This window comes from Eleutherodactylus coqui, chromosome 2, assembly GCF_035609145.1.
Source record: "Eleutherodactylus coqui strain aEleCoq1 chromosome 2, aEleCoq1.hap1, whole genome shotgun sequence".
NCBI lineage: Eukaryota > Metazoa > Chordata > Amphibia > Anura > Eleutherodactylidae > Eleutherodactylus > Eleutherodactylus coqui.
In genome coordinates this window covers 322,641,471-322,663,948 of record NC_089838.1, presented here as the reverse complement: position 1 = coordinate 322,663,948, position 22,478 = coordinate 322,641,471, and the positions used below count along the sequence as shown (strand labels likewise).

The 22,478-nt window shown below is 47.2% G+C and overlaps 1 protein-coding gene across 1 annotated transcript; it reads left to right on the top strand.

The window, feature by feature from the left end:
- The first annotated feature begins 10,691 nt into the window (after positions 1 to 10,691).
- Positions 10,692 to 20,595, top strand: LOC136612990 (probable N-acetyltransferase 16). The gene is made up of 4 exons (XM_066593772.1): positions 10,692 to 10,785; positions 11,301 to 11,510; positions 19,449 to 19,673; positions 19,814 to 20,595. The coding sequence occupies exons 2-4, from the start codon at positions 11,328 to 11,330 to the stop codon at positions 20,423 to 20,425; spliced, it is 1,020 nt and encodes a 339-aa protein (XP_066449869.1). The 5' UTR covers positions 10,692 to 10,785; positions 11,301 to 11,327; the 3' UTR covers positions 20,426 to 20,595.
- The last annotated feature ends 1,883 nt before the right edge of the window (positions 20,596 to 22,478 follow it).

Genomic DNA, 22,478 nt, shown 5'->3' with positions numbered 1-22,478 from the left:
AAGAGGCATAGCAGAGGAATGGTGACGCTAATGATTGCAGCATCCCCGCTCAGCATCTGGGTAGACTCCTCAAAGTTTCCAAGGACCTGGCAGATGTCTGCCAACCAGGCCCACTCTTCTGTAAATAATTGAGGAGGCTGACTCCCACTACGCCGCCCATGTTGGAGTTGGTATTCCACTATAGCTCTACGCTGCTCATAGAGTCTGGCCAACATGTGGAGCGTAGAGTTCCACCGTGTGGGCACGTCGCACAGCAGTCGGTGCACTGGCAGCTTAAAGTGATGTTGCAGTGTCCGCAGGGTGGCAGCGTGCGTGTGGGATTTGCGGAAATGTGCGCAGAGCTGGCGCACCTTTCCGAGCAGGTATGACAAGTGGGGGTAGCTTTTCAGAAAGCGCTGAACCACCAAATTAAAGACATGGGCCAGGCATGGCACGTGCGTGAGGCTGCCGAGCTGCAGAGCCGCCACCAGGTTACGGCCGTTGTCACACACGACCATGCCCGGTTGGAGGCTCAGCGGTGCAAGCCAGCGGTCGGTCTGCTGTGTCAGACCCTGCAGCAGTTCGTGGGCCGTGTGCCTCTTATCTCCTAAGCTGAGTAGTTTCAGCACGGCCTGCTGACGCTTGCCCACCGCTGTGCTGCAACGCCGCGTGACACCGACTGCTGGCGACGTGCTGCTGCTGCTGACACATCTAGATTGCGAGACAGAGGTTGAGGAGGAGGAGGAGGAGGGTGCTTTAGTGGAGGAAGCATACACCGCCGCAGATAGCACCACCGAGCTGGGGCCCGCAATTCTGGGGGTGGGTAGGACGTGAGCGGTCCCAGGCTCTGACTCTGTCCCAGCCTCCACTAAATTCACCCAATGTGCCGTCAGGAAGATGTAGTGGCCCTGCCCGCCTGTGCTTGTTCACGTGTCCGTTGTTAAGTGGACCTTGGCAGTAACCGCGTTGGTGAGGGCGCGTACAATGTTGCGGGAGACGTGGTCGTGCAGGCCTGGGACGGCACATCGGGAAAAGTAGTGGCGACTGGGAACCGAGTAGCGCGGGGCCGCCGCCGCCATCATGTTTTTGAAAGCCTCCGTTTCCACAAGCCTATACGGCAGCATCTCAAGCCTGATAAATTTTGCAATGTGCACGTTTAACGCTTGAGCGTGCGGGTGCGTGGCGTCGTACTTGCGCTTGCGCTCAAACAGTGGCGCTAGCGACGTCTGGACGCTAAGCTGAGAGACATTGCTGGATGGGGTCGAGGACAGCGGAGGTGAGGGTGTGGGTCAGGCCGGTAGGCACTCGTGCCTGTGTCCTCAGAGGGGGGTTGGATCTCAGTGGCAGGTTGGGGCACAGGGGGGGAGGCAGTGGTGCAAACCGGAGGCGGTGAACTGGCATCGTCCCACCTTGTGGGGTGCTTGGCCATCATATGCCTGCGCATGCTGGTGGTGGTGGCTCCCCAGCTGATCTTGGTGCGACAAAGGTTGCACACCACTGTTCGTCGGTCGTCAGGCGTATCGGTGAAAAACTGCCACACCGTAGAGCACCTTGACCTCTGCAGGGTGGCATGGCGCGAGGGGGCGCTTTGGGAACCAGTTGGTGGATTATTCGGTCTGGCCCTGCCTCTACCCCTGGCCACCGCACTGGCTCGGCCTGTGCCCACACCCTGACTTGGGCCTCCGCGTCCTCGGCTGCGCCCACGTCCTCTAGGCCTACCCCTACCCCTCAGCATGGTGTATTAGCAGTAGTGCAGAAACAGAACGCTGTAATTAAATGTGCCGCTTATTGGCCTGTGGTTGGAGGCTGACTTCGTTTACGGAACGCAAGGAAACAATTTGGCGCACGCCTGCTGTAACACTTAGCTGGCTGCGTATTTATTTGTAGAACTACTACCCCCAGCACACACGGACCCAGAACACTGAGCACAGTGACAGGCAGGCCAAATAGATTTTTTGCTCAATATTTTTTTGGAAAGGACCATTGCGTATATTCAATCAATAATATATGTCTTCTGGCCCTGCCTACACAATTCTGTCCCTGGAGTATTACTGCAGGGCGCAATGCTCTGCACGGCCGATATACCAAAAAAAAAAAATTGTGCAACACTGCAAAAAAGCAGCCTCCACAGTACTGCACACGGTTAGATGTGGCCCTAAGAAGGACCGTTGGGGTTCTTGAAGCCTACACTCACTCCTAACACTCTCCCTATAGCAGCTCCAGCACGATAGCACTGTCCCTCAGCTATGTCACAACGCATCTGTGGCGAGCCGCGGGAGGGGCCAATTTATATACTCGGGTGACACCTGATCGCCCCAGCCACTCACTGCAGGGGGGTGGTATAGGGCTTGAACGTCGCAGGGGGAAGTTGTAATGCCTTCCCTGTATTTCAATTGGCCAGAAAAGCGCGCTAACGTCTCAGAGATGAAACTGAAAGTAACCCGAACATCGTGTGGTACTCGTTACGAGTAACGAGCATCTCGAACACGCTAATACTCGAACGAGTATCAAGCTCGGACGAGTATGTTCGCTCATCTCTAATGCCAACCATCGCTGGGCACTTGGAAGGCCTGGATACTACAGCAGAGGACTCTCCCACTCAGCAGACCTGTCGCTGGACGCAGCGCTCTGCCAAATACTTCGGGCAGTTTATTCCAACGGTAAAGGTGAGCTGCTTGAATATAGCGGGGCCAAGCGGGGTATGCTTCGTGACGATCATAAAGCAGCATGGATGCTGGATATCGTCTGTTGTCCTGACAGCCAATCGCTCTGTGCCTTTTTTGACAGACGAAGTACGCCGCACCAAGCGCCAACCCCCCGAAGAATTGCTGAGCAATTGTCATTTAAACCAAGGAAAGAGCGAACTTCCAAACAGCGATTTTCATGCAGGCTAAAAGTCAGCGATGAGCGAAAAATAAGTGATTAGCGCACGACTGCCCGCATTTACACGTAAAGATTATCGCTCACTTTCGGCAGTTTGGGCAAATTTTGAGCTATAATCATTGCGTGAAAAATGGCCTAAAGTCCGGCTCCGCCCTGCAGCTAGTGGGGGGAGAATGGAAGCCCCCAGGACACGGTCCGGCTCTGTATGTGGCGGCAGGCCGCTCATTACTTCATGTTTATTGTACTTGTTTTTACCTTAAAGGGGTTGTCCCGCGGCAGCAAGTGGGTCTATACACTTCTGTATGGCCATATTAATGCACTTTGTAATGTACATTGTGCATTAATTATGAGCCATACAGAAGTTATAAAAAGTTTTATACTTACCTGCTCCGTTGCTGGCGTCCTCGTCTCCATGGTGCCGACTAATTTTCGCCCTCCGATGGCCAAATTAGCCGCGCTTGCGCAGTCCGGGTCTTCTGCAGTCTTCTATGGAGCCGCTCGTGCAGAATGCAGGCTCCGTGTAGCTCCGCCCCGTCACGTGCCGATTCCAGCCAATCAGGAGGCTGGAATCGGCAATGGACCGCACAGAAGAGCTGCGGTCCACGGAGACAGAGGATCCCGGCGGCCATCTTCAGCGGTAAGTATTGAAGTCACCGGAGCGCGGGGATTAAGGTAAGCGCTCCGGTAAGCTTTCTTTACCTCCCTGCATCGGGGTTGTCTCGCGCCGACCGGGGGGGGGGTTGAAAAAAAAAAAAACCCGTTTCGGCGTGGGACAACCCCTTTAATGTCATGAACTCTGAGGGCTCCCGCTCACTTGTGGTTTATCACGCGATTGTCAATGGGACTTTCTAATGTTAAAAACCCATCGCACAAAAATCGTAAAGCACAAACCTGCGATGCGTTTTTAACATTAGAAAGTCCCATTGACAAGCGCGTTAAAAAAACGCAGCGATATCGCAGCGTTAAAAAAACGCAAGTGGGTGTGAGCCGTAAGGCCTCCCTCACACGGGCTACAAAACATCTCTCATGTGAAAGAGAACCCATTGGAAACAATGGACTTCACATGCATACGTTTTGTAGGGATGATTTTGCAGCCGTGTGAACGAGGCCCGACCGCACCGTCAGATGTACAGCAACCTCAAATATATGGTGCTTTAAAATAATCACCACCTCATGCGCAAACCTAGGAAAAGCTCAACGGTTAACTGTTTTATATACAGACTGCTCCCCGTGGAGCCTTCTCCTCTGCCTCACAAACTCCTCTTGCTGGCTGCCCCTTCCTCTTTCTTGCAGACTGCTCCCTATGGCTACCATCTCCTCTATCTCGCAGACTGCTCCCCCCTTTCTTTCACTCATAGATTGCAACCAATGAAGGCCCCTCCTCTCTCTCACAGACTTCTCCCTGTAGAGCCCCATCCTCTGGCTTACAGACTGATCCCCATGGCTGCCATCTCCTCTCTCTCACAGACTTCTCCCTGTAGAGCCCCATCCTGTGGCTTACAGACTGATCCAGATGGCTGCCACCTCCTCTCTCTCGCAGACTTCTCCCTGTAGATCCCCATCTTCTGGCTTACAGACTGCTCCCCATGGCCACCCCCTTCCTTTAGCTGACAGAATGCTCCCCATGAAGCCTCCCCTCCTCTGTCTTACAGACTGCTCCCTGTGGCTGCCCTTTGTCTTTGTCGCAGACTGATCCCCTCTTCCTTTCTCGCACAGACTTATTGTTGGCTTACTAGCTTACATGTATAGCTGCCTTAACACTATTTACATTTACTATTTTTATTAACTGTAACTAGGGCTTATTTTTGGAGTAGGGCTTATATTTCAAGCATCCTCAAAAATCCTGAAAAATCACATGGGGGTTTACACCACATTTGGGGGTTCTGTCCAACAGCTCTGTCTGCATCGCCGAAAACATCGTCAGGATGGAACCCTAGAGGGAACCACAGGTTGGCATTACTAAAATGGCGGCCAAAGTGGCAGCTTTGATTTCCGTTCATGCAGGTTTCTGTTAGTTCCTGGCATTTTGGACGGACAGTATAGCATAGTTGACTAAATGCTGGAACCTGTCACTAGTGAAGACCGTTAAGTAATGACGGGTCTGGTCGGAGGTCTTATTTATTTTGGTGTCTAAATTCACTTTGGGGTCTCATGTGGGGTCTGCATTTGTTTCCCAGAATACCTTAATTATTATTTAGCAGTTTGCTGAAGTAGGTATAGTGAGCCTTAGGCCCCCTGTCCACAACAGTGATTTCGCCAGCGGTACCGCCAGCGAATCACACCGGCCGACGCTTCCTCATAGCATTGCTATGGAAAGCGCCGGCACCTGTCCACGAGCGGAGAATCATTGCGATTCTCTGCTTGCTGTGGGCAATTCGCAGCATGCTGCGAATTGCCCCGATTCTCCGCAATCAGACTATCTATTAGATAGGGCTGACCAGCGGAGATGCGGCAGCGACTCCTGCTCCCGCGGCAGAGCTTCGCGGCGGGATACCGCATCGCCCGTGGACAGCCGGCCTTAAGCACCTAAATACATCCAATGTATCTCATACTCTATTATGTTGTGTATACCATCGGGATAAGAGATAAATATCTGATTGCTGGGGGTCCAACCAAGAACTGACTACCCATGGGAATGGGGCGGTGATACGTATGTATGACCACAGTTCCATTCACTGCTATGGGACGTAGGAAGATGGTCAAGCACATTGATTTTCCTGACTCCCATAGAAGAGACTGGAGCAGTGGTCATGCATGGGCATCGCTACTCCATTCCCATAGGCCCGGGGTGTCAAACCCATTTTCACCCAGAGCCACATCAGCATTATGGTTGTCTGTAAGGCCTCATGTCCACGGGTGGATCGGACATGTGCCATAGGCAGTCGGGGTGCGCCGGTGTTGGGGGTCGCAGCAGTCAGCCCCAGCAGCAGGCATTTATCCTCTATCCCTATTTCCATTAGTGGAAAAACCCTTTAATTAAGGTTGTGATCTAGGGTGTAAATAAACTTTAGCCTGGAATTGGACTATCTCCCTATTGCTTAGCAACTAGGTAGGTAGGTATAGGAGGAGCCCATATACCATATCTGCTCTCCATGATATCTGCTCCTTAAATTTCACATACAGGAACGCAAAGGATCCGGGCGACAGAACGCGGTCCCATGCATTGTGCACCACCTAAGGCACATCGAGCCCTAGATAGAAGTCCTACAGCTTCAGCGTGCGCCGAAAAAGATGAAATCTATTGAATTTTTGTTATAATCTAGCTATAAGTACTGCTCCCGGAAAATAAGACAGTTTTACGCATTTGTGCTTTTTTCGGAAGACATCTGTGTGCTCTTGAGATCAGTCTGGGAGCAATCAGTCCCATCGTCTATAAGAATACAGCGTCATTCTCTCTAATGAGCGGTTTGTGTTTATATTTACATCTGAAGGGTTCTAAAGAGTCTTTTTATCTCTGGTGCCATGGAGCTGAAATAGGCTTTACCCGCATCATGTGATCCGAAGACGTCAGACGTGTCGGGATAATCCCATTCATTGCTATTGTACTGGGGATCCATGCCGACCCCCAACATTATCGAAACAAAATCCATGAGTCGCCTTATTCCATTCATTGGATCCTCTTCATGGGGAAAAAAAAAGTATGAAGCGTGGGATAGTTTTTTCAAAAAAAAAAGTTTATTTTGCAGAAATGCCAATTAGCAAACTCAGCGGAGCTTCATTAGTGTAGCAGAGACGGTTTTTTTCATGCGGCTCATGGTGATATCACACTCTGGTTTTCCATGGGGCAGAAGATGAACCTACTCAGGGAGTCACCAAGGTGCCCATATCTGGCGCCCCTAGTCTAGTTACCTGGTACTAACCCAATACTAGTGTAGGTATGAGTAGATACAGAGCGCAAATAGACAGAAAGATCTGGCCGCCATTTTGAACTGTTTTCTTCATACTTGGTGTTGATCTCTTTTCCAAAAAACATCTAAAACCAAAATATTGCTAAAGAGAATATTGAGAACCTTCATAAAACCAAACAGTTTGGAGATTTTTGTTTTTTAAGGGCTCCTTCACACGGGCTTTTTTTGTATCAGTGGTTTGCGAGCCAAAACCGGAAGTGGGTCCAAATATGGAAGAAACGCAAATCTCTCCATCAGACTTTCTCTCTGTAAGTTCCACTCCTGGTTTTGGCTTGGACTACACTGATGCAAAAAAGCCCGTGTGAAGGAGCCCTCGGTGCGTCACATATGATTAGACTTGTCAGGGTAAGCGAAGTCTATTAAGTCCGGAACTAAGCATGGGGGTCAGACCGGAGGGTGGATTAACGGGATATCTGTGGTTGAATGTACGAAACTAGCACAGACTATGATAACAGCGACAAGGTATTGCCTGAACCACGCAAACTGGACCAGCCACTCAAGCAGAGCACCCACCTCCAAAAAGGGTGACCCCATTGTGGACAGAGGCCGAGTCCAAGTCCGAGATGAGCAAGTGAGGCCTACCACAGGCCATCCAGTGCTAAATAACATTGTGCATGCACCAACCAGTACATCAGGTGGTTTGAGGCTGACATTGGTACATCAGCCCAGAGCAATAATCGTTTTGTGCCTTTAAACGCAAGGTGATCGCTCAAATGTTGAGCGGGGCTGCTTGTCTACTGCATCCAGCTATTCTCTGCTTGGAGCGCCCGGCTGTTATACAGCGGGCGATGCAGAAGACAATCACAGTAAACGGCCGTTACTTACTGACTGAGGAGCGCATATAGATGCATTCTCTCACCATGCAGGTAGCTGACTACCAAATGGAGGAGCCAATAACACCTGTGCAGGACACTGATGAGACAGCCACTCACACTGCCTCCTGATAATGAGGGGGGTGGATGCTTGGTGTATATTCCCACACATAGTGGATACAGGGTGCCAGACCATTCTGATATATGTAGTTCACCATGCAGACCAGCAACCTATTAATGACACCATGATAATTCGGCGGGTTGCCCTGCATATCCATCAGTGAACCACATTGGCATCTTACTGAGACCTTGTGGACGCTGTGATGGGTTCCACCCCCATAGGGAGGTGGGCAATAATGTAGTTAGCATGTCACCACCCAAAAGACCCAGCCCTGTGATAGGGGGATGTAGAGAGGGATAAGCCCACCCCTAGTGATAGGTCCCACAAGTCACTAACAGACCTGCAGGCACACTATAAAAGCAAATAGAGCTACATCACAGTGAGAGTGTGGCACGGTCCAGAAGAGAGAGTAGCGGCAGCATGTGCTGCTGGTCCCGTAGTACTTATGCAGCATCCGAGGAGTGGACCTTCAGCCTGGGAGACAGTGGGGTAGAGTTTTGGCCTTGTCATTGGGCTCTACAATCTCCCACCCTGGGGGTAACCAGGGGACCAGTCCAAGGAACCAAGAGCAGGCTATTAAATGGGGGGTAACACACACAGAGTCCACACACAGAGTTGACTTTTAAGGGCTAAACCAGGAACAGTTGGTAAAGCCCGATTACGTGAAGGACAAACTTGAACAACTTGAAAGCAGTCCAAAACAATCTACATCCACCGTCAGGACACTGGTGCAGGAGGACTCGTGGTGTGATGAATCCACAGGCCACGTTATCTGTAGGTTTCTGTTCCCGGCCACTCTTTTTCTCACTCTCTCAAACCCTCTACCGCTGCACACTTACTTTCTAGGATAGGCACTCAGCGCTGCATGGTGGGCTCTCACGGACTTGTGGTTTCTCCTGGTCCTTAGCATAGAGGCCTGGGTAGATGGGGCCGGTGCTTGTCTCCATCACAAAAATCGGTGGAGACCTGGGATTGCGCTGTGGGAGGTGTAGGGTACACCCACAGCTGCTGATTGGCTGTGGTGTGTGATACTCTCCTGTCTCAGCTTCAAGCAGCTTCCCCCCTGGCCACCCTGCAATGGGCCTGGCTGTAATTGTGTTGCAGCCGGCCTCCCAGTAATATGGCATTCCATTCACGTGCGCCAGAAGGCGCCCCCCCCCCTCTGTCTTAGTGCAGTTGCCAGAGGGGAGACTGACAGTGGACGGCAGCCATGAGCACAGAGCGCCAGGGGACAGTGAGGGAGCATGGGTACCTGGTGGGGAAACTGACAGTGGCAGCCAGGGAGGACACTGACAGTGCAGCCGGAAGCATGGATGGGAGGACAGCACCAAGGGAGAGTGAGGGAGCGCGGCTCCGTCACATGGCACTGCGCAGGGGACACACTGACATTGGGGCCGTGAACAGAGGACGGCGGGGAGGTGGGGTGGAGGAGCAAAGGGACAGTGAAGATGCGAGTGGGGACGCCAGGGCAGATAGACAGCCGATAGACAGCCAATGGCGGCTGACAGTCACAGCGGCCCAGGGAGCATAGACAACGTGTTCGGCATGGGAGACTCACAGCAGCAGCGGGGGGACGTGGGGTCAGCATGGCAGATGGGAAGCGAGACACTGACAGCAGCATCTTCGGCAGGGGAGATAGGATCGCTGTTGTCGGCGTCAACAAGCCCTCCCCTACAACTCAACCAGGCCAACCCATGTCTCCACCCATTCTTTCGGTGGAGACAAGATACACCAGTACCAATGGGGCCAGGACACAAACATGAAGCAGATGACTAATAAAAAGACCTCAGTCATGCACTTTGCAAACACATATATAAAACAAGGTCACATGACATACAAAAAGATACATTTCTAGACATAACCCAGACAGTAACCCTTCCAGTGCTGCAGCTATGAAATACACATCAAATTCGCTCACATAGAAGACACTGACAATACATAAGCACAAAACATACATAGATCATTCAGAAACGTCTAGAAACTTCCGTACATTAACTTCTGTACACTACACTTATAGAGGGCAGAACCTGACAGCACTGTGACAAAGGGTTAATATTCCTTATCCTCTTAAAGCCCCCCATACATATTAGTGTTTTGACATCTGGACCTGCAAAAAACAGCAGCAGGACGACTCTTTAATGTGTATGGGGGCGGCTCAAGCCTCCCATGACAGATAGTGATAGATGGAGTCGGGAGAAAGGAGGATTCAAGATGTTCAATTTGCAACGCCCGATCATTTTGTGCCCTGAAAGATAAGCTGGTGGCAGAGGTGTCCTGCTGCCGATTACTGGTCCTTGCACACAAGCGCTTGGCCAAGATGAACGTTCATCTGCAGGAGGAAACCACATGGGCGGCTCTGAGGATCGGACTAATTCAGGCCTTCAGAACCCTTTTTTTTCATCCCATAACACTTATATTTGTCCACTGTGGAACGAATTGTAGTTTTAATGCCCCAGGTATGGCGTACACATAGTCTTTTGACTCACTTTTGTTAATTTTTTTGGCCGGGTAGAAAAAAAAAATTGCAAATCTGCCATAATTTAAGACCTTTTTTTATTTTACCCCAAACGTTTATAAACTGTACAATCATCATTCCGGTGGTAACAAATATGTGTTTTTAGCTGTTTTTTCTTAACAAAATATTTTTACCTAAGAGCGGGATATTTTATTTTGAGGAAGAATGTTTTTTAAATGAAGCTTCTTGTGTTTTTTTTGTAATCCAACCAAGGGATTTATATCATTAGATTGCATACGGTACATAATGTTTTGGAACACTTATATCAGTTTATACCTTTGGGAGATCTGGAGGGACTATCTTAGGTTTTGCACTGCTATGATGGACTAGCCGGGGAGCCCCCTCCATCTGTCAAGCTCCATAAAAGCCATAGTTACAATTGGCTGCAGCATCTAGAGGGTTAAATGCCTGGAATCTGGGTGATCACATGGTCACAGCTTGTGTTCTCGCAAGATCAGCAGACCATTCTATTGTAGTTATGTCCAGGAAGGAATAACAGTAGAGCATAAGAGAGCTCATAGAGGGTGCAAGAGATTGAAAAGACCTCATAAAAGCTCTTCTAAGACGGTAAGTCCCTCATATCAAACATGTTGTTTACTTTGCATTCTTGAGTCTGACTGAACTAGAGTTTTGCACTTTTGGACTCTCTTAGTAAATGATCAGCAAGTCGAGCTAAGATTATATTGTTGTTATTTATAGCAGAGGCGTAACTTGAAGCTCCCGGGCCCCAATGCAAAACCTGTAATGGGGCCCCCAACTATAATGCTTTACTCATAGTACTGGGCTCCCTATATGGAGAAGAGAGGCCTTGTGGGCCGCCTAAGGCTCCTGGGCCTGGGTGCAACCACATCCCCTGCATCCTCTATAGTTACACCCCTGATTTATAGCCTTTCAGATGTCCCAAATCGATAAAAAGCATAAAAACAAATCGAAGCAATAAACCTAATTTTTAATCCTTATCTAATCTCTCCCCCCCCCCAGTCTATCTAAGATCGACAGGATTTGTTCCAGCACGGGGTGTGTCGTACTTGGTGAACTTTACCGCATTATGTAACCTCCTCTTCTTGTTTTTTCTGCTGGAGTGCCCAACCGGATCGTGCGGTGACACCATGGCAGAGGAGACTTCCTTTCCAAAAGTTGATTTTGCACCTGCCACAGCTGAAGACTATGAAGAAGTGATGTCCATCTCTGGTGGGATATACAATGGAGTAGACTATCTGCCTTTCAGGTACCATGCGTGGCTGAAGGATCCACAGAGGAGAATGTTTTTAGCCAAATGTGAAGGGAAAGTGGTGAGTAGAAGGGAGGAGATTCTTGGTAATTCAAGATAACTCCTTCATAAAAAGCATCAATGATGAGAGGCGAAAAAGACATCGTCAGACCCCTCTGGAGCTGCTTATCTCCTTCAGGAAATCTGACATCCAACATGCCTAATCCTTTCTGCCCCCAAACATCTTCAGTAAGGCGGGAGTCGGTAGACCACCATATACATTAGATGGTTGTAAGGGAAGAGTGCGTAGACTGCCATATACATTAGATGGTTGTAAGGGAAGAGTGTGTAGACCGCCATATACATTAGATGGTTGTAAGGGAAGAGTGGGTAGACCGCCATATACATTAGATGGTTGTAAGGGAAGAGTGGGTAGATCGTCTTATACATTAGATGGTTGTAAGGGAAGAGTGGGTAGATCATCATATACATTAGATGGTTGTAAGGGAAGAGTGGGTAGATCATCATATACATTAGATGGTTGTAAGGAAAGAGTGGATAGACTGCCATATACATTAGATGGTTGTAAGGGAAGAGTGGGTAGACCGCCATATACATTAGATGGTTGTAAAGAAAGAGTGGATAGACTGCCATATACATTAGATGGTTGTAAGGGAATAGTGGGTAGACTGCCATATACATTAGATGGTTGTAATGGAAGAGTGGGTAGGCTGCCATATACATTAGATGGTTGTAAGGGAAGAGTGGATAGACTGCCATATACATTAGATGGTTGTAAGGGAAGAGTGGATAGACTGCCATATACATTAGATGGTTGTAAGGGAAGAGTGGGTAGACTGCCATATACATTAGATGGTTGTAAGGAAAGAGTGGATAGACCGCCATATACATTAGATGGTTGTAAGGGAATAGTGGGTAGAGCGTCATATACATTAGATGGTTGTAAGGGAATAGTGGGTAGAGCGTCATATACATTAGATGGTTGTAAGGGAAGAGTGGGTAGACCGCCATATACATTAGATGGCTGTAAGGGAAGAGTGGATAGACCGCCATATACATTATACGGTTGTAAGGGAATAGTGGGTAGACTGCCATATACATTAGATGGTTTTAAGGGAAGAGTGGGTAGATCATCATATACATTAGATGTTTGTAAGGGAATAGTGGGTAGACCACCATATACATTAGCTGGTTGTAAGGGAAGAGTGGGTAGACCGCCATATACATAAGATGGGTGTAAGGGAAGAGTGAATAGGCCGCCATATACATTAGATGGTTGTAAGGGAAGAGTGAATAGACCGCCATATACATTAGATGGCTGTAAGGGAAGAGTGAGTAGACCGTCATATACATTAGATGGCTGTAAGGGAAGAGTGGATAGACCGCTATATACATTAGATGGTTGTAAGGGAAGAGTGGGTAGATCATCATATACATTAGATGGCTGTAAGGGAAGAGTGGGTAGACCACCATATACATTAGGTGGTTGTAAGGGAAGAGTGAATAGACCGCCATATACATTAGATGGTTGTAAGCGAAGAGTGGGTAGACCGCCATATACATTAGATGGTTGTAAGGAAAGAGTGGATAGACTGCTATATACATTAGATGGTTGTAAGGGAAGAGTGGATAGACTGCCATATACATTAGATGGTTGTAAGGGAAGAGTGGATAGACTGCCATATACATTAGATGGTTTTAAGGGAAGAGTGGGTCGATCATCATATACATTAGATGGTTGTAAGGGAAGAGTGGGTAGACCGCCATATACATTAGATGGTTGTAAGGGAAGAGTGGGTAGACCACCATATACATTAGATGGCTGTAAGGGAAGAGTGGGTAGACCGCCATATACATTAGATGGTTGTAAGGGAAGAGTGGGTAGATCGCCATATACTTTAGATGGTTGTAAGGGAAGAGTGGGTAGATCGCCATATACATTAGATGGTTGTAAGGGAAGAGTGGATAGACCGCCATATACATTAGATGGTTGTAAGGGAAGAGTGGGTACACCACCATATACATTAGATGGTTGTAAGGGAAGAGTGGGTAGATCGCCATATACATTAGATGGTTGTAAGGGAAGAGTGGGTAGATCGTCATATACATTAGGTGGTTGGCTGGTCCCGAGATTTAGGAAAACCCCCTACTACAATGGACATGAGATCTCCAATAGTGTCAGTAAGAGCTACAATGCCTTTTAGTATTTTTTATGATTTTTTAAAAGAAAATATATCAACAGGGTTTTTTTTACTAATGAAGTCCAGATAGAAAAACATTTTCCATTTTTCCAATGTTTTCATTTTCTGATTGTATCATTTTTATTCTGTTGTCTGCTCATGGCTGTGGGGGCGGCCATCTTGCGTTAGCTACATTTAACAGCATTTAGAGAGAATCTTTACAGCGGGGTTGTCAACTTCATTTTCACCAAGGGCCAGTGTTAGGTACCTGTATCTCCAGAGGCCCCGCTTTAAGGGAGAGGTACTGTAACGGTTGTGCTGACTGGAATCTGTTGTACTACATAAGTTTCTAGCAGCACAGCTCCACGGGTGTGGAATGATTAAGCTGGCTGGGAGTGGATTTCCCCGGTCTGGGCTCATATATATACCGGGCCTCTACTAGAGGTTGATGGTCATTCTCCTTCTGTGTGAGCAGTTTCTATGTGTGGTGGCTGAAAGAAAGGTTTGTGTCTTAGGGTTTGTTTGGTTATGTCGCTGGACTCCTGTTTAGTGTAGGGACTAGCGATATAGCCAGGAGCTGTGAAGTGGCCCTCTAGCTTCTATGTTTTGATCAAAGTGTCAACTAATACCTGGCATTTATAGCTTTAACATCTGCTACTACTGGTTGTGTGCTTGCTGCTGTAGGGTGTGATTCTGGCTCTGTGTGTCTTCTTACTCTGTCCAGCTCTCCCTGTCAGTGGTGGCATGTGTATGTGTCCTATCCGGGGAGCATGGGTTCCTAGGAGCAGCAAGGTCCCAGATCCAAAGACCGCTGGGCTGCCCTTTATTGGGGTGATGTCCCCGCTCAGGTAGGTCTGTGTCACTTACCCTAATAGAAGTTAGAGACAGATGTTCACCTGCTGTTGCCTAGCATTCTGGGTCACGTTCGTGTGGGCCCGGTTCCCTTTTGTCCATACTAACATAACAGCCACATTAGCATTATGGCTGCCTTCTAAGGGCCGTTTGTCATTGTAAGACTGTATAAATGTAACTACTTGTAAACGTATTGTTAATAGAGATAAGCGAGCACCCTCGGATAGAGCAGTTACTTGAGCGAGCATCTCTCATCTCGAGTAACTGCTTACTGGTCCGAGGAGGCTCAGGGGTGAACGGGGAGCGGTGGGTGTAAGCGGAGGATAGAGAAAGAGAGAGATCTCTCTCACTCTCCTCCCCGCCACCCCCCCGAGCCTGCTCACTCATCTCTAATTGTTAACTACCCTGAGACGCCAGGTGACTCGCCATCCTCATCCATGGATCTTGTGCTGAAAATAACAACAAACACAAAAAGCAAAATCCCAGCGCAACTCTTCATATGTAGCGTTAAAATGGAATTCAACCAGTAATTTAGGACCAGGTTAGATAATGGCCGGCCCTTTACACCTTTCTAGCACTGTGCTTCCTACCTTGGTGGGTGGCTAGGGCGCCCGGTAGGGCTGTCAGAGCTGATCCACCACCTGTGAGCTGCTGCACAGAGCGGTTTGGCGGTGCGCCGGAGCTCAGAATCCAAGATTACTCCCACTCCCTGCGCTGCACCACCTCCTCTGCCAAGTGCTGGCTGCATCCTCCAAGGAAAGTGGAGAGCCGGTCCTTCTGCATCTGGACCTAATGAGCCACATAACATGATGTGGTGGGCCGGATTCAGCCTACGGGCATTGAGTTTGATACATGTGCAATACAGCTGCTTCATGGGCCACTCACACAATGGGCAGGGAGGACCTGTTTGGAGGCTTTTCTAGACATGCTCTGTGGGGTCATTTAGCTGGGAGCTCTAGTAGACAGTCAAAACTGATCACCTATTGTGAAGGGTGGATCCTGTTTTGTCTACATTTAGGTGTTTGAGGGGCTTGGACGCCTTTCTTGAGCGATACAATATAATCACTAATTACTTCAAAAGGGTTGTTGATCCAGGGATTATTCTGATTGCCAGATTGGAGTCATGAAGGAGTTTTTTTTCCTTTTTTCCCTTAAATAGGGGAATATTGGCTTCTAGCTTTTTTTTCTTCTTTTTTTTTCTTCTTCTTCCTCTGGATCAATATTGGGGGTAATAGGCTGAACTGGATGGACAGATGTCTTTTTTTGGCCTTACATACTATATCACCTCTCACTGTCATCCTGCCTAATGAGGTGACTGCTGAAAGGTTTTCTCTATGGATCAGGAAGTGACAGACTAGTATCAGGCTCTGTGGTGTCAGTGTGCAGGGAGGGGGAGGGGGTGAGCTGTGACATCACCTATCATGAATAGTGAAGCCTGTGTTATCTACATACAGGTGTAATGTCTCAGTGTCATCCCGCCTGTGATGTTAATGAGGCGACGCTGCAAGGTTTACTCTATGGATTAGGAAGCGACAGACTAGTATCAGGCTGGGTGGTCTGCGTCAAAAATGCAGAATGTTAGGATAGCTTTACATGCAGGTTGTCACTGTAAATGAAAGAAAAAACACCAGAAATTCTTGAACATATGTTTAACACAAGTGTGATTTAGGTAACAGGCCATTTTCTGATGAAACCTTCCCTATAAATAAAAAAAAAAACTGTAATGATGGATCCAAGTTGACTCGAGGTTTAAAAATGATTTTTTTCTTTTAGTTTCAATTTTGTTGAGATTCTATTTCCAAGTAAATCTAATAACGGTCAATAAGCGTCCGGCTCGTTTGTAGCACTGATCTCCATGGTTGGTGCTCAGCCTTTCCTTAAAAAAAATTGCACCCTGATATTGAGAAAGGCAAATAGACTCAACGGAGCAGGAAAATCTAGAGGATTGTTAAAGTCCCTTGTGGTACTTTTTCTGTCCAAGATGAATGTGTTGGAGAAAGTGGGTGAAGCCCCGCCGGAGTTTACTGCCTGTGGCAGAATCTGGTCCATACTCAGGGCAGATTTATGGTAAATGGGGCCTAGAAAAAAATCTAAGTAGGGCCCCTGCCGCCATTTTCAGACTGTTTTTCCAGATCATTTTAAAAGTTTCATAAAGGATCTCCTAGTCAGTAGGAGTAATACTTCTTTTACGGTGTGCTGGCCGTTTCGGGGAAATGAGACCCAGGTGACACCATGGTCCCAGCCTTGGCCATGTGACTCTTATGTCTGTGTTGGTGGATTGGTCAACTAGGAGGTGTGTGTCCCAGCCAGCCAATCAGAATCGCAGAATGGTAGAGTTGGAAGGGACCTCCAGGGTCATCGGGTCCAACCCCCTTCTCAGTGCAGGATTCACTAAATCATCCCAGACAGATATTTGTCCAGCCTTTGTTTGAACACTTCCATTGAAGGAGAACTCATCACCTCCCGTGGTAACCTGTTCCACATATTGATCACCCTCACCGTCAGAAAGTTTTTAAAAATATCTAATTTGTGTCTCCTCCCTTTCAGCTTCATCCCATTGCTTCTAGTCTTTCCTTGTACAGATGAGAATAGGGCTGACCCCTCTGCACTGTGACAGCCCTTCAGATATTTGTAGACAGCTATTAAGTCTCCTCTCAGCCTTCTCTTCTGCAAGCTAAACATTCCCAGATCCTTTAACCGGTCCTCATAGGACATGATTTGCAGACCGCTCACCATCTTGGTAACTCTTCTCTGAACTTGTTCCAGTTTGTCTGTCTTTTTTTTAAAGTGACGTGGCCAGAACTGGACACGGTATTCCAGATGAGGTCTGACCAAAAAAGAGTAGAGGGGGATAATCAGCACCTTTCTGCACACATCACATTTATTCTGGCTCCTCCTCATAGAGGATGCCAGTTATACTTCTAGTCTCTTGGTGTTTCCGGTCACATCGGCGGCTGTTGTCCTGCTCAGCTGTCAGATAAGTTGGTTCAGTTATCTGTATATTCTGGGGTGTTGTGGCATCTTTATCCTGACTATAGTTGCTATTATACTCCATCTAGTAATTGCATTCTTGTTATACCACATCTTGGGGAATCATTTGCAGCAAACATCATCCCTGTTTTCCAACTAGAGAGTCAGGGTTCTCCCAGGTTCTTGATGTAGGGTCGTCCTGATCAGGTCGAGTTTTCCGCTCTAAGGTAGGGTTTCATCGCATTAGTAGATTTGGGTCAAATGTTCTGTCCCCTCCCATATTTTGGTTTCGTTGTTCATATTTTTGTTCCCTGCATTAATAAATTGTGTGTACACTGTATATCCATCCTCTTAAAGACAACAAATGACGTCCTATCCAGGCGAGGTGTTTTATGTCCAGCTCAGAGATAGCACCTTCTTGGCCATCTACTGGTAATTGAAGAGCCTTTTAATAGACGTGGCTCATGGACATTTTTGTGCAATGACTGCAGAAGGAAGAGCGGTGAAAAATAACGCTGAAAATAATCTTTCTTTGGCCATATCCATCAAAGTTTAAGCAAGGACGTGAGCTTCGCCATGTGTCTCCATAGAGATAAATGATTTCCGCCTGAGATTCCATTTCTCCTTCATTCATCTGTCAAAAACAGAATGGAGGTGACACATAGACTTTACTGCGCTCAATCAAGTATTAAGCGCGGAGGGTGGTATGTCATAAGCATCAACAGGAAAGTCTGCATGTAGAAGAAAGCAGCAAAGACTAATGAAAACCACTGAAAAGAATCTGAAGTTTATAAAAGTTGATCCGGGCTAATAATCCTATAATGAACACCATTGAAACTTCCTAATCTACTGTTTGGGTAAATTGCCATCTTGTTTCATGGCGCAGACCTCTACTAGCTGTCAGTCTATATGCCAGGTGAATGATTGTTGTAATATATCTGTGGATGTAAAAGCCATCGGCAGGACTGTAGTAAGGGCTTATATACTGGAGCAATCTTCCCATCTGTGTGCTGGCTGTGTTGGTAACTGACTCATTATAGTTGATGGGGTCACTCGGATGCGCTTTTTTTCTACACGAAATGATGGTCTGTGTAAGGAAAAAAATTGCAGTGTGTCCTATTGCAGTTCGATTTCTTGGATGACAGTCATTCATGTAAATCAATGGATGAGCAAATTACACCCGTTTGCAGGCTCAGACCGGTGAATTCCCCAGTGGGCTCTGAGCTAGGGTACCCAGTGGGCTCTGAGCTGGGGGGTCCCAGTGGGCTCTGAGCTAGGGTGGTCCCAGTGGGCTCTGAGCTAGAGTGCCCAATGGGCTCTGAGCTAGGGTGAGCTCAACATAAGATCTACACTTATCAGGTGAATGGGAGTCAACCAATTCCCGTCTGTCACATTTTCCATGTACTTCAATGGAAACAGGGCCACGTGCCAATGCAGCCACATCTCTATTGAAGTGTATGGAGAACATAGTGGTCACATAATATTTGCGTGTAGTTGTCCAGAATAAGTCTGTCTTTTTGATGTGTGTGAGAAGCAGAAATCTGCTGACCAAGCTTCCCTATGTGTCATGGGACCGCTGCTATGACTGAAGTAAGGAAACGTTAATTCTGGTAGTACGGCCTATTCTTCAACTTTGCAATTGGGTTTTGCTGTCTATTCCTTACAAGGGCCACAGTACAAAATTGAAATCCATGTTTTGGGGCCCCTAGGGGCCGTGCGCTATACCATTGTGTAGCACATCAATGCTTTCCTATTCAAGTATGCTATTATTATCTCAATATAGGACCCCAGTAGTGAGATATAGTGCTGGATCGGATTTATAGACTACACCCTGCATTAGAAAGTTGAAGAACTTTTCTTAAAAACATGACTAGAACAAAGAGGACAATAATGATCTATTTAGGGCAGAGTCATTTCTATGTCCAGAACTTACAGTAGACTGGAAAGTTTGTGAATTTCTTTATGTTCATCTTGCTCTTCTCATTATGGATTGTCAGGTGGGCTTCGAGTCATTCATATTGGTTGATGATGGGACGACTGCAGTGGTGGAAGGTCTTCGGATAGCCCCCTGGATGAGAGGACGTGGGTTAGCTGGACTGATTCAAAAGTTTTGCTTCAATACTCTACATTCTGATCACCCAGAGGTTAAAAGAGCCCGTCTGACCCGGGCAGAGAATCCACCAGCTGCCATGTTGACGAAATACAAAGTAATCAACTCTAAGGTAGGTTACTCATTAAAGTTACCTGATTACTATTAACCAGAATGACTTGTTCTGTGCGGTCACTGTTTTCTATCATTACAGCTTTTGTCAAATGAAATATATAGAGGCATCTTCCAAATGTTCTTTATGTTCCTTGTTAGGCAGTGATGCCGTTCCTCCTTCCCGATGACCAGTTAGAAGCAGTGCTCAACTTAATGGAGTCTCGAGTGAATGATTTGGACAGATCCAAAAACCTAACTATTCTGGGAGCAGAGGAAATTCTCAGATTCTTTGAGGAGTCTAAGTCAAGAGAAGAGCTCCTTTCTGGTGGATTACTAGTTCAAGGCTGGCTCCCTCTTACCACTCATAAGTCCAACTTAAATCTTCTACTGAGACGACAGATTGTCTGGATTTATTCACATCCTGGGGATTCCAATGACTCGGCATCTTCTTCCAGAGTTACAACCAGCTGTGGTAGCACCCAATCCTATCTACAAGGGTTTCTTAGTCTTGGTACCCCTGCCTATCCAATTCCCTTGGCAGAGGGAGTACACCGTCTAGACATAGATTTGTTCGGAAATGACCCATCTTGTGCAAAGGTCCACATCCTACAGCAGTTGAAGATAGCAGTACAAGCATTGCCTGCAGGGATCGGTATTATCTGTATCCTCTATGCAGATGAGAGTCTTCGGACTGAGCTTGGCCAATTGTGTGAAGGAGTAACTCCATTCCATGTCGTGAAGGAACAGATGATAATGGAAATGGAGATCTAGGGTTGCTTGGGTTCTGCTTTCCTGTCTCAGTAAAGTCTTATTTCAGTATATGTCTACAACAGATGTCAATCTTTTTGTTGTTATGATAATTAAATGCTCTTGTACATTATATGGAAAGCATGGATTCCTATGCATCTGTTTTCTATTCCTTAATTGAAGGTTATGTACACTTTGACCACTAGGTTCTTACAGTTGCAAAGCACGATAAATAAAAAGTGTTATATTTTTGCAAAGAGTCTTGATTAAAAAGGTTTAATTGGGTTAATAGGTGTCCCCTAACCCCCTTCACGCAGTTGGCCATAAGAAATAAAAGAGGATGGAGATGTCCTAAACAGTCTGAAGGGGCTTCATCAAGGAAAATAACATTACCGCAGTCCTGAGCAGTCCAAACCCTGTACAGTATTTTACCTTATGAAGCCCCTTCACACTGTTTGGGACAACAGGAAGAATGACTGTCTAGTGAAGAAGAGGTGAGGGCTACCATGAGTCCTGTGTCATGCCAAAAGCAAAGCAGCCTGAGACCATTCATGTGAGGGGTTGCTTCTCATCCGAGGGAGTGGGTTCACTCACAGCCTAAGACCACCACCATGAAAAAAAAAGGTATCTAAACCTCCTTCAAGAGCAACTTCTCCCAAACATCCAAGAGCAATTTAGTGATGAAGAATTCTTTTCCCACCATGATGGATCTCCACATCACAAGGCAAGAGTGATAACTAAGTGGCTCGGTGAACAAAATATTTACATTTTGTGTCCACGGCCATGAAACTCCCCAGATCTCCATCCCACTGAGAACCTGTGGTCAGTCCTCAAAGTGGGAAGACAAACAAAAACTCAGAAATCGTGATAAACTCCAAGCAACGATTAAGAATAATGGGTTACCATCAGTCAGGATTTGGCCCAGATGTTGATAAACAGCATGTCAGAGCCAATTGTAGAAGACTTGGAAAATAAGGGTTAACACTCTAAGGGCTCTTACCCACTGGCGATAGATTTTCTCGCAATGCGAGAGTGGGTGAAAATGCATGATTTTGAAACCAATGATTTTCAATGGTAAGATGCAGACACCAGGTTTACAAAAATATATATTTTTTTATCTTAACCCAATAAGGACCAAGTGCTTTAAATATACGGCTTCAATCCGGACCGATAGTAAATATACGGCATGGGATTAAAGCTGAATAAGTAAAAAAAAAATACAGAATACAATAGAAGTTTATATGAAAAATAGGAACCGACTCACTGCCAGCAAAGAACATAAACAGCTGCTATGAGCACCTTGTAACCCCGATTATACAAACTACATGATGAACCCTTTCCTGTCATTAATTATAACTAGAGATGAGCGAGCACCAAAATGCTCGGGTGCTCGTTACTCGGGACGAAATTATCGCGATGCTCGAGGGTTCGTTTCGAGTAACGAACCCCATTGAAGTCAATGGGCGACTCGAGCATTTTTGTATATCGCCGATGCTCGCTAAGGTTTTCATTTGTGAAAATCTGGGCAATTCAAGAAAGTGATGGGAACGACACAGCAACGGATAGGGCAGGCGAGGGGCTACATGTTGGGCTGCATCTCAAGTTCACAGGTCTCACTATTAAGCCACAATAGCGGCAAGAGTGCCCCCCCCCTCCCAACAACTTTTACTTCTGAAAAGCCCTCATTAGCATGGCATACCTTAACGAAGCACCACACTACCTCCAACAAAGCACAATCACTGCCTGCATGACACTCCGCTGCCACTTCTCCTGGGTTACATGCTGCCCAACCCCCCCCACGACCCATTGTCCACAGCGCACACCAAACTGTCCCTGCCCAGCCTTCAGCTGCCCTCATGCCACGCCACCCTCATGTCTATTTATAAGTGCGTCTGCCACAGGAAAAGATGGCACACACTGCAGAGGGTTGGCATGGCTTGGCAGCGACCCTCTTTAAAAGGGGCGGGGCGATAGTCCACAATGCTGTACAGAAGCAATGAGACATCCAATCCTGTGCCACCTCCATCTGGAGCTGCACACGTGGGCATAGCAATGGGGAACCTATGTGCCACACACT

What these genes read in the sequence shown, in the direction of transcription:
- LOC136612990 (XM_066593772.1), top strand. Translation starts at nt 11,328, where the DNA reads ATGGCAGAGGAGACTTCCTTTCCAAAAGTTGATTTTGCACCTGCCACA. An exon ending in CCAAATGTGAAGGGAAAGTG is followed by an intron (nt 11,511 to 19,448) that starts GTGAGTAGAAGG and finishes ATGGATTGTCAG; the next exon opens with GTGGGCTTCGAGTCATTCAT. An exon ending in ACAAAGTAATCAACTCTAAG is followed by an intron (nt 19,674 to 19,813) that starts GTAGGTTACTCA and finishes GTTCCTTGTTAG; the next exon opens with GCAGTGATGCCGTTCCTCCT.